An 18856-nucleotide genomic window follows, 5' to 3' on the forward strand; every position below is an offset into this window, starting at 1 on the left:
AAGGGTTGAAGCTTAATAGTGATGTGTTTGTGTGTCAAGTTGACAAGGGGTCAATTGTACTGGCTGGTTTTGTGTCAACTTGACACAGGCTAGAGTTAGGCTACAGTTGGGGAAGTGCCTCCATGAGATACAGCTGTGGGGCATTTTCTCTATTAGTGATCAAGGGGGTAGGGCCCCTTGTGGGTGGTGCCATCCCTTGGCTGGAAGTCTTGAGTTCTAAAAGAGAGCAGGCTGAGCAAGCCAGGGGAAGCAAGCCAATAAGGAACATCCCTCCATGGCCTCTTCATCAGCTCCTGCTTTCTGACCTGCTTGAGTTCCAGTCCTGACTTCCTCTGATCAACAGCAATGTGGAAGTAAGCTGAATAAACTCTTTCCTCCCCAACTTGCTTCTTGATCATGATGTTTGTGCAGGAATAGAAATCCTGACTAAGACACCATCTAAGATTGTTTAACACAGAGAACAGCCAAGGCAGACAGACTCATTAAGTCATCTCTGTGCCTTCAACATTTCAGATACTTGTAGACTCCATCTTGTTTATCAATCTTCTGAAATTTAAAAAAAAAAAGTATTCATGAAATTATTTAAGAAAAAAAATCCCTGCTTTCTAGCTGTACAAATCCATACTTAATGTTGCACACTTAATGTTGCAAATGTATAAATAAAATGTGCAACCAAGCCTATTTGTATATCTGGTAGCTCTTTGCTTTCTTTTTTTTTTTTATTGTATTCCAACTAACACTGGCTTTGTGATGGTCATATTACCTAAAAAGGACAAGTGTGGTTGTGCAGAAAGTATCTACAAAAGAAATTGTTTTTGATATCCTCAGTTTGTATATATCTTTTAAACAATTCTGCTTTCACCTTTTATGAAAAAGCCAGGGAATGAGTAAGGAATCAGGTATAGAATCAAAACCAAAAGCCAGTTAGTATTTATTTGGTGCATGAATATTGGTGATTTTGCATTTCTACAATTTTGAAATTTCATACAATATTATTGACTAAAAATATTTAAGTATCTTACATAATGAAATAAGATAAAAATGAAAGTGCTTCCTATTAAAACCTGAACATGTTAGAGTGGTGAGTTATTCATGTTTTTCTTTACAGTTAATAATGTTGGGTGCCAGCCAGGCACTGGTGGCACACACCTTTAATCGTAGCACTTGGGAGTCAGAGGCAGGTGGATTTCTGAGTTCGAGCCAATCTGGTCTACAGAGTGAGTTCCAGGACAGCCAGGGCTACATAGAGAAACCCTGCCTCGAAAAACCAAAAAATTAAAATAAAATATAATAATGTTGTGTGCCTTTTCAAGAAGACATTTTGAGTGTATGTTTTGTTATGTTAATATATAAATATTAGAATCTGAGATTAAGTCAATAAAATTATTCATTTTATTTAGCTATGGTAAAGAATGACTTATTCCAAATACTTTAAAATATTTCTTTAAAATTTTAAAACAGTCATAATATGTGAGGGTAATATTTTATCTGAATTATTTATAAGGAAGAGTAAGGATAAAAGAGTTTGAAGTCACTATCATCAAATATTGATCATTTCAGTATTTCAGACAAAAATCCCAACTTTTTATCTTATTTTAGAGTAAGTAAACTGTTCCATGTCTCCAGTTGTTAGGGTACGAGTAGTCAACTATGAACTGATTTATTCAGGGAAGTTGGATTTGTTTATGATTGTGCTGAAAGTATGTAGTGTAAATTTAAAAGGAAGAAAGTGAAATATTCTTCATGTTTAAAGCACTTGTTTCTCAGTGACAAAGGTTGGAAAGAGTTCATGTGTAGATATGTCCCCTTTTATTCCATTCACTAGGCCAACAATAAGGAAAAGATTCTATTAAGGACAGAAGTATCTAATTCCACATAAGGAAATGTTAATGATGCCAGAGAAGAGGAAGGCAGGGGCAAGGATGAAGAAGTGGGCTTGGGGCTGTCAGCCAGCTGTTTATGCAGAGTAACAGATTGAGGGGCTGCATTTTTAAATCACACTGAATTACTTAAAGTGCATTAAGTCAGATAATAGTGGGGCTTTATTTGAAAACTGCAGCATTTGGATCTGTTATGTCTTCTGAAAGGAAACGTATAGTAAAATTAAAAAGCAATTTTAATTTGTTCAAGTTTTATGTAGGAAAAATGCCAAAATTTGATTTTTACATGCTTTGGTATGTTTTTATTTATGCAAATACTTAATATAATTTCAAACAATTGGATAGCCTATCTCAGGGTTTTAATCATGGAGAAAACTCTCTCTCTCCTCCAGCAGCTATTGACTACCTGTCATTATTCATGTAGGGGAGAGATCTTATAAAATTTCACTAACAAAATTGGCATGTCAACTGGTATTGTCATTTTGCATGTCTGAATTTGACCATTATTTTGCGATCTCATCGGTCCAGGATCCCTCTCAAATCTATTAGATACAATCTGATAATGAGCATTCTGCTCCTCTGCCTCTTGCAATCTTTCTACACCTTCTTCTGCAATGTTCCCTGAATTAGACGTGGGTGTTGTATTGTAGATACTATACCCAACAGTCACATACTCTCTGTATTTTGACCACATATGGTGCTTTGTATTAGCCTCTGTCTGCTACAAAAATTGGGGGTAGGAGGAGTGAGAGTTACACTTATCTTTGTATATAAACATTTATAACATTATTATAAGTTTATCATAACTATTTATAATACAGTTAAAATTTATATTGCCTTAGAAAGATAAGCAACACAAAGTTCGCCTTTGGGGACTATGACTTCTCTATCCTCAGAATGTCGGCTAGGTTTATAATATCTATCATAAATTTTTTCCTATAAAGTGAGCCATAAGTCTGATTTTATATTTGTTAACTGCGGCAAGATGTAACTACCACTATTGTATCATTATGGATATATTGCCAATGTAGATATAATTAGCATTTTGGTAGATTTGTGATGTGTCACTCAAGGAAGACCAATGTAACTAACTCAGTCTTCTGAATAGTAAGCGATACAGTTTGACGTTACTCAATATTGAGAGTTCTGTGTTAGTATATAAAAATGAGCAGACAATTTTGTGTTTTGTGTTTTGTCTTAAAATAAGTAATCTTAAAATATAAAGGAAAAGGTACCCTTAAATGACATTAAAGTAGCCAAAAATTCCAAAGTTTTTGTTAGAGTTTCTTACAACTAAAATTTTAAGAGAAAGTCAGTACAAATCGCATTCTGTAACACATCCCCCCTTTCTCCCTCTCTCTGTCCCTCTCTGTATGTGTCACTCATCCTAACACCACTGTAATTGTTCTCTTGCTTTTCTAGGTGGTATATTTGAATATGTGGAATCTGGCCCCATGGGAGCTGAAGAACTTGCTTTCAGATTTGCGGTGAATACCATCAACAGGAATAGAACTCTGCTGCCCAACACCACTCTAACTTATGATACTCAGAAGATCAATCTCTATGACAGTTTTGAAGCATCTAAGAAAGGTGATTGATAGCTATATAGTATGATTTCTAGATTTCAGATATCTTGGTGTACCTAAGAAAGTTCTTGATTCCTTTATGTTGTAAATAAATTATTAAGGACATTTATGTGAATGAAATTGTCTTTAATATCAGCATTCATTCTCTTAGAAAAAAATGTTGATTTTTATAAATCTTCATTAGCTTTTATTTAAACAAATCCAATTTTAAGTGAAATTAAATTTGTGATAGATAAATTGTTTTTCCATATTTTTCTACTTTCATTTTTATTAAAGTTTTAAACAATTAACTAAAATAAATGACAAAAGAATTGGCTGTATGTCCAGTGGACTCAGGTTAAATTCTTGGTGCATGGCAGTAAATAACTATCTGTAACTCTAGTTCCAGGGCATTCTGAGTAACCCTTCTGGCTTGTAGGGACACTGCATAGACATGGTACACAGAGGTATGCACTGACAAAACATCAATATACACTAAATAAAAACATTAAAGCAATGGAAAGAAGAACCATTACCTAGGCAGATATTATGCACACAGCTGTAACATTTGTGATTGTGTTTATATAGTGCTATATAGGTGATCTTTTTGTGTATAGATAGATAGATAGATAGATAGATAGATAGATAGATAGATAGATAGATAGATAGATTTTATTGTAGGAGGGCAGGTCCTACCTTTGGCATAGTTAGTATTTATGTAGTAGATATTGCCTTCTGTACTATAGATTCACTTTAAGAGTGGACTAACACAGCATTTGTTATCATCATAGTCGTCAAAACAATATTTACCTTTTTGGAACACTAATATTGTTTTAATAGTTACCTGATATTGATGGAAACATATGTAATTATTTGTAGAACTACTTTGAGGAAGTTGTCTTCCAAGCTTATTAATATTAATGGCAGTTGATAAGGTACAATGCTTCTCAAGATAGAAGACTCTTTATTTTCCCCAGATGCTAATCTGTGTTTCTCAAAGTCATATTCTGCTTGCCCTTTGAATTCATACTTTTGAGAATATAAATTAGTTTCCACATTTCAGATCCATGCTATGGTGATAAAGGTTTACAAGCCTGGAGGGAAAAGGTTAGGGTTGACTGTAAAATGTTCTGTTTGTCACAACAAATGCAAACTAAGTCATTAAATTCAAGGCAAGTGCATATGATTAGCAATATAGCTCATGATATTTCCACTAAGGAAGAGGAAACTCTGACACTAATGAAAACATTCAGATTGAAACATAAGGAGTGAGGAAAATATAGATAAAATATTAATAGACTCCTTAATGGTGACTTCAAAGGTTCAGTGCAGAAATATAGATTCAAATTTTCCTGACAACAAACAGAGTACTATTGACTGACGCCCTAGCACAATCCTTAGGCAATAAAGTCACCTGGTTTATAAGACATTTTCTCGATTAAGTATCTATTAAAACCTAATAGGAATCTAGTCTAGAGGTAGGAAAACTCAGATAAGCATTTTCTTTGCAACATATAAAAGGGGCAAAAGCTATCATTTCTACCTTGTTTATTGAGCTAATATTGCTTAGGATATGAAGGAGCAAGCAAAAGAAGAGAGATACAGAGGATATTTTGAATCTTACAGTGTCTCTACAAATGTCCAAAATCATCATGATACTAAAGATGAACTTTAAAATAATTATCAACTGAGACATTTAAACTTAATTCTAATCACTTTATATGGCAAGATTTTAAATTTTAGAGTGTTTCTGATGCTTTTTCTTATATATTTCATATAAGCTGTATTGGCTGAGTTAATTATATTGTAATAAACTGAAAATTTTTAGTCATAAGTTCATGAGGCCTCGACCCTAGAAAATGACCAAACTATAGTCAACGAATACAAGCTGAGAGTGGGAGAAAGAGTCTTCCCCAGAGAAGAGAATATCAATTGGTTATTCCATATGAAATGGTCAGCCCAGAAAACATACATATGCTTTGCTTTATCAATGAATGTTTTGATGTCTTAGAATTGAATTATTAATTGATTCATACAGTATTTTTAAGTGGCTCCTGTTTAGGTAAGCAGGTGGCACAAGGCTATTATCCTACATAACTCTGAAATGAAGATAACTACAGCCTGGTTATTACAGGAAAACTTATGCACAAACAAATAAATGAAAGAGACACATCTGTGCCATTTCAAAACAGGGTTATTCCAGGTATTTTCATCTTTACTTGGATTTCGATTTTTCATGCAGGCAGTCAGTTTCAAAAAACATAAATTAAAACTCCATTTTGAATGAGATTTCAGAATTGGCTGTATACTTATTTAGAGTTCTGATCATTAATTAGAAAATGACATTCAGTCTTCTCAGAACCAACGTTCTTACATCACAATGAATTCTTAAAGGAAGCGCAGCAAGTATTCCTAACAACTAAATTTTATCTGATTTTAAATGCATCCATGCTTAGGTATTTATGCTTCACATATTTTATGCTAAAAAGTCCTTTAATTTTTTCTTTCTCCTACTCCCTTGACATTATTTACAGAATCATTTGAAATTTTGCCCCCAGAAAATTGGCTGGAATAACTTTCTTGTAATAAACTGAAAATATTGAATAAATAATGACATAAGCGTAAGAAAGCTGACTGCGAAAGACGCAGCTTTCCCCATAGAAGAGCACAACAAGTTATCCTACCTCAAATGGCCAACCTGGCATGCATACACACAAGCAACATTCTATAGACTGAGCAGGCTTTGTTTATGTATTTAGGAAAATATGCAAACATACAGAAGCAGCAATTAAAGAAGAAGAGACCATGCATTTGAAAGCAAGCATCGGAAAAGGAACATGGGATAGGGTTCAGAGGGAGCAGAGGGAATGAAGAAATATGAAATGCAGATTTTACTAAAGAAGAAAATTCCTTGATTTATTCATTTATTTTTTATTGGTTATTTTATTTACATTTCAATGTTATCCCCCTTCCAGATTTCCCCTTCTGAAACATCCTATCCCATCACCTTCCTTCTACGAGGGTGCTCATTTACCCATCACCCAACCACTTCTGCCTCAGCATTCCTCAGGGGCGTGGAACCTCCCCAGGACCAAGGGTCATCCCTCCTATTGAGGCCAGATAAGGCCATCCTCTGCTACATATGCAGCGGGAGCCATGGGTCCTTCCATGTGTACTCTTTGGTTGGTGGTTTAGTCCCTGGAAGGTCTGGGGTTTCTGATATTGTTGTTCTTCCTATGGGGCTGCAAATCCCTTCAGCTCCTTCAGTCCTAACCCTGACTCCTCCACTGGGGACCCTGTGCTCAGTTTGATGGTTGGGCTTTGAGCGTCTACATCTGTATTTGTAAGGGTCTGGCAGAACCTCTCAAGGGACAGCTATACCAGGCTCCTGTCAGCAAGTGCTTCTTGGCATCAGCAATAGTATCTAGGTTTGGTGTCTGCATATGGGATGATAGATCCTCAGGTGGGGCAGTCTCTCGATGGCCTTTCCTTCAGTCTCTGCTCCACTCTTTGTCCCTCCATTTCCTTTAGACAGGAGCAATTTGGAGTTAATATTTTTGAGATGGAATCTTTACCAGGAAGACATTTATGGGATTTAGTAGCAATGCATGCCCTCCTTCCCTCTGTATATTGACAAACTTCTTTTTCTCTTTCAGCTTGTGATCAGCTGTCTCTCGGGGTGGCTGCTATCTTCGGTCCTTCGCATAGTTCATCAGCAAATGCTGTGCAGTCCATCTGCAATGCTCTGGGAGTTCCTCACATACAGACCCGCTGGAAGCACCAGGTGTCAGACAACAAGGACTCCTTCTATGTCAGTCTCTACCCAGACTTCTCTTCCCTCAGCCGTGCCATCTTGGATTTGGTGCAGTTTTTTAAGTGGAAAACTGTCACAGTGGTGTATGACGACAGCACTGGTAAGAGTGGCAGCCTCTGCGGCTGACTTCAGCGCAGTCTTTCCTCGAGCACGTTCCACCTTCTTCTCTTCTTTTATTAGTTTAATTTGTTGGTGGTTATTAATTATTATTGATGTTGCTATTATTCATCACTGTGTGAAGAGATTGAAAGGCATTTAGAACCAAATATCAACACTTGTTTTACACATCCAGAAACATAACAGCATAATCACGTACAATTTCTCTGTATTTATAAAAGAAGATTGAACCATGTACTAAAAGATAGAAATAATATGAATATCATGTTATTATATTTAAATTATTTTAAGCCAAAGGGTGGTTTTCTACAGCAGTCTCATGACTGTCAGTAAACATCAAGAAATTTACAAATTTGACATAAAATTCATATATATATGTATATATATACATATAAGAATTCATATATATATGTATATCTATATACATATAAGAATTCATATATATATGTATATATATATATATACATATAAATATATATACTCAACAAGTTTAAGTAGTATGCTGAAATCCAAGCTTTTATTTTTCTAAAATGTTGAATACCTAATAGCATTAAATATTCAAGCTTTAGGAAACTACTTCTTTTTGTTTGTTTGTTTGTTTGTTTGTTTGAAACAGGGTTTCTTTATATAGCCCTGGCTGCTCTGGAACTCACTCTGTAGACCAGACTGGCCTTGAACTCAGAAATCCACCTGCCTCTGCCTTCCAAGTCCTGGGATTAAAGGCATGTGCCACCACCGCCTGGCTGGGGAACTACTTTTGTGTAGATAGTCGCCACTTAGAAAAATTAGAAAATAGAATTAGAAATAAAATTAATGAAATTATATTTAATTTAATGACATTCATGTCACTGCATTATAATATTTTTATAAATGTTTGCTGTACAGTGGTTGTCTATGTTGAATTATTTTAATGATTGTTAATTGTGGTTGATTGTTATTGTGAATTATTAATTTTAAAAATATCTCAGAAACATAAGAAAGTAAACAGTAAAATCAAACTTGTTTTCTGCTGACAGTTATTTTGATGAGGTAAATATTATGTTTATCATGGTAATTGATTTTCATTTAAGGATATTTTTCAGTATTCTAAATATTGTTTTAAATTAGAATGCAAAACATTTTATTTTAGGCCTTTTCACTCTTTCCTCAAATTTACATTGAGTTTGAAATTCATTTGAATTTAAATTCTCTCCAAAGATGGCAGGGACATGCTTTGTTCCCAATCACTTTGTATGCTGGCAATGAACAAAACTTTGTGTAGAAATTTATCCTTTTTATAATGAAATTATCAGTGCAAATGGAAAGATAGAAACTCTGCTAAGAGAACAAAAAGTTTCAAGCCTGTACAAACAATGAAAATAGTTTTAAATATATTTTTACTGAGTTAAAGTGATAGCCTGAATAGAAACTAATAATCTTATTTATATTGGTGAAAGATATAAAAATATTTTAATAAATTTAGCCTTTCCATTTATCAATAAAATCTTTAAAATCACAAGTATTTTAAATGGGTCTTTGAGATTAAATTAGACTTTTCAAGGCTTGTTCCCCACCGCCAATAATTTCCTTTTAATATCCTTCTAGAAAGCTGTGCCTTAAAAGCTTTTCTGAGTTTGCATGATGCGTAACACCCAGGGAATCTTCAGATACAAATTACTTTACCTGTATTTATGCCAACAGATGGCTATATACACAAATATGGAACATGTATCTGGTCATATCTCTATTCTCTCAATAAAATTGGAGCATATGTTGTCTAAACAGCATGCATGCTTATTTTTACATACATGCACATTTATGTATACATATGTATGATTGCATGCTCTATTTTGTATTCATTACTTTCACACTGTTTATAATTAAAAAGAAGATAGAAGTATGATAGATATACCATGTTTTTCACTGTATTATACAAAAATGTTCATTCACGCACTTACATACTGATGGAGTGAAGGAACAAACAATAGGTTTTGTAACCAGTTCATATCACAATTAGTAAAGCAAATATTCACATGCAGTTTTTATTTCTAAACTATTGATAATGTTCTAAATATTTTTATCACCACTACAAATTTAACTAAAGAAATATATAAGTATATATATATATATATATATATATACTTACATATATACATATATATATGTATAAGTATAAGTATATGTATAAGTATATATATATATACGTATATATATATATATATATATACACGTATATATATATACGTATATATATATATATATTCAATGACATTTATACACTTGTGGAGACCTTGACCTCAAATTAAGTTTATTAAAAACAATTCAAATTCTCTGGAAGACCCAACAAGCAGCCAAAAGCGTCAGATGCAAATATTTGCCCCCAACCAATGGACTGAATGAAGCTGCTGACCCCTGTGGTTGAATTAGGGAAATGCTGAAAGGAGCTGAGGAGGGTGAACCTGTAGGAGGACCAGCAGTCTCAATTAATCTGGACCCCCGAGGTCTCTCAAACGCTGGACCACCAAACAGGCGTCATACACCAGGTGCTAGGGGGCCCTCCACACATACAGCAAAGGACTTCTGGGTGTATGGTCAATCAGAGATGATGCATCTAACCCTCTAGAGACTGGAGGCCCCAGTGAGTTTAAAGGTCAAGTGGGGTGGCGGGTGGAGGTCAGGATATCCTAGTAGAGACAGGGAGTAAGGAGGAGGTATGGGATGTGGAACAGTCAGATGGTGGATGGTGGGGGGAGGGAGGAATAAAATCTGGAGAGGTAAACAAACAAATAAATAAATAATTTTTTTTTCAAAAAGTTTTATACCTATGCATGGTAATATCTCTTCACTATATCCAAGCATGTGCATTGGTATTACTACTACTTTGAGGTCAGCCTGGCCTACATAGCAAGTTCAAGGCTTGTCTGTGACACAAAGTGAAACCTTGTCTCAATATTCACCTACTTTCCCTAAAATAAGATACTTTATCATTTTATTATTTTGAAAGTTATATGACCATTTCAGAATTATTTGATTTTATATGTAACATATAAATTGATACTAAAGAAATTATAAATTTATAGAATAAGTATATCTTAAAGCCTAGAGATTAAGCAATTATAGAAAATATTCTATTTTATGCAATATATAAGTCAATATGTATTGATTAGCACCTGCTGGTTAGCCGTGATCATATGCTAGTAGAGGGGACAAAGGCCCTACCTTTGTGCTTCTAAGCCACATTTATGGACATTTGATTATTTACAATCTTGTATTATTTTTAATTAGCAATTTATATTAATAACTGAATATTTGCATCTTTTTGCAGTTTAAGTTTTTCCGTCTGAAAACTTGGTTCTCCTTATTTCTTACATTGTGGGTAAACAGTAAAATCTATTTGAAATACATTCTTGAGTATATAAAATTTTGTTGCATGTAATTTGATCTCTCAAATTATCACTGATAACTAGGTTTTTTTTTTTCTTAATGTGAATTGTCCAAATAGGGTAGATTACAATTTGAAGTTGTGGGAAATGTACAGTTATAACAAATACTATGGAGTGAAAGTGGCCCCTATACTCACACTAGTCAAGTTAAGTGTCTTTGACTTGACTGTGGACGCATGTATCAATTACTTACTGAAGAAGAGAGAGACATGTGCTGTTTTTATTTACATGTTCCCTTTTCCAGACTTCCTTATTACATATGCTAGACCTATTTATATTCATTTTTACTTCTTGTGTTGTCCAGTTTGATACATGATCATTTCATCCACTCCTCGTTCCCATGCCCTAACAGATGGATGTTAGCTGAAATGTATTTCTGGACTCAGAGAACCTCTTAAAATCATGTTATCAGGAGCTATTTATTTTTTATGATAATTAGCATTGGTTGTTGTCCTGGATGAATGCTTTTAAACACCACGAAAGTCTGTTATAGCTCTGAATGGTATCCAAAAATGATGGAAATGAATTGGCTTCAGAAACAAAGCTGTTTCTGTCAGTCATTTTGGAACATATGATTCATTTTAAATATAAACTGAAAATAAATTGGATAGCTGTCAGCTTGTAAGCAATTCCAGAATAAGTTGTGAATATTTGATTTAAAATTCCTGTGTCTCATCTTTGTTTATAGATCAGCAGTCCATTAACAAAGAACTCTGGGATGGTAAGCAGAAATCTAGGATTTTTGGCCCAGTCTTGTGGCTAAATTACTGGAAAACATTGGATAAGAAAGTAAGGGCATAGGAATGATTACAGATGAGCTATCGCGCTTTAGATGTCCACGTTACTTCATAGGTTATTTTGTTCAATCTTCTAAAACAATTCTCTGAGTTGCAAAGAAAACAGGCTATCACTTCATCAGGCCAGCTTCCCAGCTCAGCCTGCTACCCTAGAAACACAATGGCACCCGTAGAAACACAATGTTTCCCTTACTTGAGATTCACAATTAAGTCCCAATTGCTAATTCTTTACCCTTAGAGCTCTCAAAAAAACAAAACAAAACAAAGCAAAACAAAAAAAAAAACCCAAAAAACAAAAATGCAAAAACAAAATACCTCTGTCTTCCATATAATGTTAACATTCAGATCAAAATATGCATCATCTTTAGTGGTTTTTGATACTAATTTTATGTGATCTCAGTACTTAGGTTATGCTTGACTTCTCACAATAACTTCTTGGGGACTAAAATGTAGCCAAAATATTTAAAGAAGTCCTATAAATAAATATGTTTCTGAGTTTCTCTCACAATATTTGAGTTTAAATATTCAACTTACTTTTGTACAATAGAAACAATGTACATTTTAGCTGCTAAACATAGTTTTGTGTTCACAAGGAGAGCAAAAATTCTATCCCATACCTGATTTTAGGATACACATACCAGTGTGTGCCCATTTTCACAAACAGACTATCTGGCTTTAATGCTCCAAATAAAGAATTGTCTGGTCCTCTTTTTCATATTGGAGTGGTTCTTCCAACTTATCCTACTAGCACTAGGTAATAGTCACTATGTTTTGATTTTTTGGGCTCCACTTATTCTGGATAGACTTCTTCTAAGCAGAATAGACTCTAAAGATGTTCATTTTATCACAAGCTTCTGAACCATCTTAGTTCATGGAAGTATCTTATTGAAATTTTGGTATAGTAATATAAAGATGATTTTGTATAATTACTTAGAGGACAAATTGAACTTCAATGAGTTAGGCAATCTTCCCTAAGTTAAATTCAGTGATTAACTTTGAAATACTTATTTAGTATTATTAATTCAGGAAAACTTTTGAATACACAGATTTTCTTCTATTACTTCCAAAGAAAACTAGTATAAATTGCATTTCATTTATTTCATTTACTATCAAAAATGTTATTTTCAAACAATCATATATAGATCCATTTTTGTGAATTACCTGGGGCAGAGGTCACAGGATTATGGGTAATACATTGCCTCTAAGAACTGAGGCAAAATGCAGGGAGGAAACTCAATAACCAAAGTACATTTTTAGTGCAAAAAGATAAAAGAATGGTAAGAAAAAAAATAAGTATGATGGATCATGAAAGAAGCTTACAGCTCCTTGGGAAGGGCAAAGGAGATTCTGCAGGTCTGATTGATTTCTTCATTACTAATGGAGCAATGTAAAGTAGAAGTGTCTTAACTGGAGGAAAAGCTAAAAGGTCTCATGCACATAGAAGGATGCCCAAGGAATTCAGGTTGTTAGGAATTGCAGGTACTTCAGTGTGAGACAATATCAGGGGAAAGAATCATGAAGAAAATTTCATATAAAAGGCTAATGAAGATGGGTCATCAAGAGCTTCTGATGTTCAAATTCATGTTATAAGAAAGACCAGAGTTTTCTATTAGTGAGTAGGTAGTCACTCATTAGCAGAAATCTCGTCTTTCTGTATACCATGAATCTACCCCACTCTGAATAGTGATCTTTCTTATGATCTTCTTATAATTGATTAGAATGACAGTAACTAAAGAGAGAAATATAAATTTGCAAAGTTTAGGTTTAAAATTAGTCCCTATTTTTAGATTTTTGAATTCTAAACAATGTTTATTTTAATTCATTTTTATGATGAAGCATATAGTTTCTACTACCCCCACTTTAAGCTCTGCATTGACCTTGCTACCAGCCATCACCCTCGTAACCTTGCATCCACAGATGGGAAGGCACATGCATATAGCTCATTTTTAACCTGCCTTATGGTTTAAGTGCTGGGCTCTTCTCAGCCTCCAGCAGCTAGTGTGTATTTTCCTTCACTTCTTACTCAACTCCCTAGATCTGCCCTCAGCTTAGTTGATTTCCTAATATCCCGCCTGGGGAAGTGGCCAATTGCCACTCCACCTGACATCTCACATGACTGATGACTCTCTCCCTCCAAAGCAAAGTAAATCATCTCCTTGCTCCTGATTCTCCTACCCTGCCTGTGGGAACCTGGAAGTCCTGCATCTTCTACCCAACCATTAGCCACTGGCATCTTTATTGCTCAATCAAGAACCAATTGGAATAGGACCTTCAGTGTTCACATGCATATTCCTGATCAAAGCATCATAACCTCCATTATGATATAATCATAAGTGAGAAAGGAGCCCAAGAACATTGTCTTAAGCTAAAGACAACAACATTTTCATATTAATTTGGGTGGATTATATTTAAACACTGAAATCTGGATAATTTATAGGTACTTTTGGGTGAGTTTGATAAAATAAAAAGTCAAAGAATGATTTTTATCTTTTCTAAAATGTAAATTTAAATTGGAAACACTAAAATAAAAAGACTCAATAGAGTAAAATATATATTCCTGGAAGATACTAATTTTGAAAAATATTGTACTTTTTGTATTGTACAACAAAGAACAAAATAATTTTAGGGAGTGGTGTAATTTAGGTCTAAGATGATTATATGTTGTACATTTTAAGTACAAAGCTGCAATTGCTGTATTCTATAATTCCAAATGCAAATACAATTAGCAGTTACAAGTTAAACCTAATTATTTGGTTATAGTTGATTACATAGTCTGACATAATACTGTTTCCACAGTTGGTTATGTTTGAACTTGGGTTTATTTTTTTAATCCCAATTTTAAATACATGAAATTACTTATAATATTATTTCCTAGAGTCTGATTACAAGGTACTATTTTAAATGTATTTATAGGACAAATTCATTAAGTTTTTCAGTCTTCCAAAAATATAGTATTCCGTAAGACAATATTAAATTCTCTTATCTATAATAAAGATACTTTGATAAAAGAAATGCAAAGAAGTTTTATAGGAAACCTCAGTAATGAGTAATTTTTACCTTAGTTGTAGAAAACAGTGATACTGTAAAAGATAATAATTTCAGTGAAGGTAGCCAGACATTCTCAGTTTCTCTGAATCAAAGTTTCCCCAAATTTAAACACACTGGCAAAAATAAATGGTGGTTTCTTAACCTGGCCTCTTGTGCTGATTTGTCTCTCTGTGCAACCCAGTGGAGGAAAAAAAGAACTTTAATGATCTCACTGATGTACCTGGTAGCTTGTTTTCATGGTTAAGTATAAAAGTGAAAAAGCTCTGCCTGCCTAGAGGCCATTACTCTCTCCTTCTTATTTTCTGTAATTCATACCCATTATATTATCATGCTCTTTTTGTCTATTTTCTCAGAAATCCAATTTTATTACTAAAGCTCTGCTCAAAACTCTACTGGGTTTCTAGTCACCTGTTACATACACACCATGTTGTTTGTACAGCAAATAGTTTAGTCGTCAGGAGACAAGTCCAGAGAAGAGCAATGGGGTGGCTTTGCCATCTTATTCATGGATAGTGATCTTTTCTTCCAAGTCCCAAGTCTTGAGGCTGAAACAAACAGCAGAAGAGAGCCAATAATCTCGTGAGGTAATTCCCTTACTCCTAGAGATGTGTTCATGGTGAGCTGGTATTTCTGTTCATAATGTGTATCATACAGAGATATTAGTTATAACTAGTCTTATAACCTATAGAGCAGATATAAGTTCATGTCCATTTCTCAGGCTTGAAGTTCTGATTATGTTGTAATTATGTTGTAATTTTTATTTGTTTTATTTTTACCTTCTACACTAAAAATTATAAATTGTCTATTTTGTATCAGCATTGTTTTCAATTTATCAGACTAGAAACAAAACAAAAAAAAAACCTGTCATAGTTATACTTAGGATTTCTCTTGCTGAGAAGAGACACCATGACCACAGCAACTCGAATAAAAGAAAATATTTAATTGGGTTCTCTTACAGTTTCAGAAGGTTAGTCCATTATTGCCATGGTGGAAAGCATGGCAGCATATAGGCACACATGGTGGTAGAGAAGAAACAGAGAATTCAGCATCTTGGTCAGAAAACCACAGAAGGGGACCTTGTGCCACACTAGGCACAAAGCTAGGATACCTCAAAGCCTGCCTCAATCATACCCTTCCTCCAACAGGCCACACCTCCAAATAATGCCACTCCCTGTGGGCCAAGCACATGAATCTATGGGACCATACTTGTTCAAACCATTACATACACCTACCACATGGAGTCTAGTTTCTAACATATGCATATATCTATATATGTTAGAATGTAGAATATATTCTACAGTGTCTATTGTGAGAGTGATAAGTTCTGTAATGAAGAGGAAAGTAACAGAAGCATATAGGAAATGAAAGGAAAATATCTCATGAGACACAGGGAAATTTGGATGTTTATTTTAGAATAAACTTAATGATATAGTAAAACAGAGCTGAGGAGAAAAGAGAACAAGAGTTTTTAGATGAAGAAGTCTTTATCTTACATAGGAGAAGTTTGGGGAGACACAGATTTCTATGGAATATTTTGTGATATGCACTATTTTACACTCCTTCTCACCTCCTCCCCTCTCTTCTGATCCATCTCTCTCAGTTTCCCTTCAGAAAAGAGAAGGCCTCCAAGAGAAAACATCCAAACACAATAAAGCAAGATACAATAAAACATGACAAAGCCCTCATACAACGGCCGGACAAGGCAATCAAGTAGGAAGAAACGAGTACCAAGATCAGGCAAAAGAGTCAGAGACACACCCATTCACACTATTGGGAGACTCACAAAACTACCAAACTAATGATAACATGACATATAACAAGGACCTGGTACAGACCCATGCAGGCTCTGTGCTTGCTACTTTAATCTCTATGAACCCATATGAATTCTGTTTAGTTGATTCAGTGGGCCATTATCTCCTTGTATCTCCATCCCATCTGACACAATCTTTCCTCCCCTTCTGAGCGCTTACAGGATGGGTCCAATGCACATCTCCAATTTAGACTCAATCTCTGCATAAAATTTAACTGTAGAGATATCTGTACCGGCTTTAATCTGCTGACTGAGGAAGCTTCTCTAATGACAACTGGACAAGGCACTACTTTATGAGTATAGCAGAATATCATTCAAAATCATTTCATTGATTTTTTTTCTGATAGATATGTATAGTGATAATTTTGGAATTTTGGGAAAAATAGTATAAGAATATGGTTTTGTTTTAATCCCGGGTATGGGATATAGGGCTGATTCAGATTGTCCACTGCAGTTCACTCTGACTGGCCTCATGCTCTAACATTTTGCCAACTGCACATAGTTTTTAGTTGTGTGGCATTTGGAATTCTGGGAACTTTGCAAAAGTTATATAAATGATAGACCCCCAAAATGGAGTGGGTTGTTAGTTGGTTGGTTGTTGTTGGTTGATGTTGGGTGTGGTTCATCATGGTTGGTTGTGGTTGGTCTCAGATTGTTAAGTAGTCATGTATAAAAAAGAAACAACAAGAAAAATTAGATATCTTGACAGTGAAGATCAAATGTATACCAAGGAAGTTGATGCTACTAATCAACAGAAAGTAGTCTAGCAATAATGTATCCCCCTTTCAAACCCCTAAATTTATTCAGGGATCTCTTTTCTTTTCCCTGTCTCCCTTTTTGTTCCCTTTCTCCTCTCTAGTGCTAGGAGCCTGAAAGGGTAGACGAATACTGCTGGAGAAGGGTAGCAGAAAGAAGAACCCATAATGTAGCATAAGACAAGCTACAGATACATGATTAAATATGTACATATTGCTTTATTATTTTGATATTTCTTTAAAGATAACTAAGTTTAAAAGTAAAAGTAAGTTTAAAAAGTTTAAAACAAGTTTAAATATTAAAAATGAATTTAAAAAGTAAAAGGAGATATTGTAAATAAAGAAAACATCTAATAAAAAGTAACTGAAAAAAAGCCTTCATTGTTATGTTCCATACTATATTTTATTGACACCTGAATAAAGACAATAGATTGATTTTCCCCAGGAAAAAAAAAGAAAAAGTTCATTTTTATATTTGTATAGTAGCACAGTAATTATTAATGCCTTATAAATTTCATCCTAAGGACTTAATAGTTTATTTTTTAGAGTATAGTTTTAAATAATGACAGAAATAATGCATCCATCTCTACAACATGTATTCAGTAATACATTGAATATTTGAGCATAAAATAATGGAATATATATCATAAATTTTAATAAAAGAGATTAACCAAACTGAAAATACAGTTAACATGTGTTCTTTTGAAATAGTCATTTTTTATTCTGGAGCACACTTTGTGTAAAATTTTATCTTGTTTTTATAGTAGAAAACATAGTTGTCTCTTACTTGGAGATTTGGAGAAGGCAAAATAGTTAGAAATCTAAGAATGGGTTAATTGTTCATCATTATTCCAGAGTTCTCCAAAAATATTTAAAATTTTACCTAACATACAATAAGTATACTTATCTAACTGAGAATAATAGCATATCTTGTATCTCAAACATGTTCCATTTTATATAAATCTATTCAAGTAATTTTTTCTTCAACTATTTTCCAACAAGTTACAGTAAATTCGTGCTGACTTGTTACCATACAATGCTATCTAGAGCATTAGAATTTAGTTTTTCTACGGCAAGCTAACTTATCTTGTTCTCGTTCCCTCCTTTTTGTTTCTGACAATCACCATCTGTTCCCATCCTCTAATGCTGACTTCTGAAAACCACCAGATGTTCCATCCAACACTCTAGGCTTCTGACAACCACCATGTCACTTTATTTTTTTTTTTTATGAAAGAAACTTTCTTAGCATCCACGCATCAGTGAGACCGTGTGTTACTTGTTTCTCAATGCTTGGCTTTGTTTATATGGACTGTAGACTTGCTTGTATCAAAGATGACAGGATTGTGTTTATCTGGAGTATTAATCTGATACACACACAAAGATAAAAATAATGCAATTACCTGAATACATGTTAAGACCTTTTTCTTTGAGAACTTCATACATTGAACTTTTTTGTTAATCTTTTATTTATTTATTTACACTCCAGATTTTATTCCCCACCCCGGTCCACATCACATACCTCCTCAGGTACCCCTGTCTCCGTAAGTATGGCTCCACCGAGTCACCCTCCGCTCAACCAGATCTCTAAAATCTCTGGGGCCTCCAGTCTCTTGAGGGTTAGGTACACCTTCTCTAACTGAACCCAGAC

At 34.2% G+C, this 18856-nt stretch overlaps 1 protein-coding gene across 6 annotated transcripts in view; it reads left to right on the forward strand.

The window, feature by feature from the left end:
• Grik2 (glutamate ionotropic receptor kainate type subunit 2) overlaps positions 1 to 18856 on the forward strand; it is a 626777-nt gene that overhangs the window by 205062 nt on the left and 402859 nt on the right. For all 6 annotated transcript variants that reach the window (XM_031346615.1, XM_031346617.1, XM_031346618.1 and 3 more), the window contains 2 exons: positions 3303 to 3470; positions 7102 to 7359. In XM_031346615.1, the coding sequence (XP_031202475.1) occupies positions 3303 to 3470; positions 7102 to 7359 (426 nt within the window). The remainder of the gene's footprint in view (positions 1 to 3302; positions 3471 to 7101; positions 7360 to 18856) is intronic.

Source organism: Mastomys coucha, unplaced genomic scaffold (genome assembly GCF_008632895.1).
Source record: "Mastomys coucha isolate ucsf_1 unplaced genomic scaffold, UCSF_Mcou_1 pScaffold3, whole genome shotgun sequence".
Classification (NCBI taxonomy): domain Eukaryota; kingdom Metazoa; phylum Chordata; class Mammalia; order Rodentia; family Muridae; genus Mastomys; species Mastomys coucha.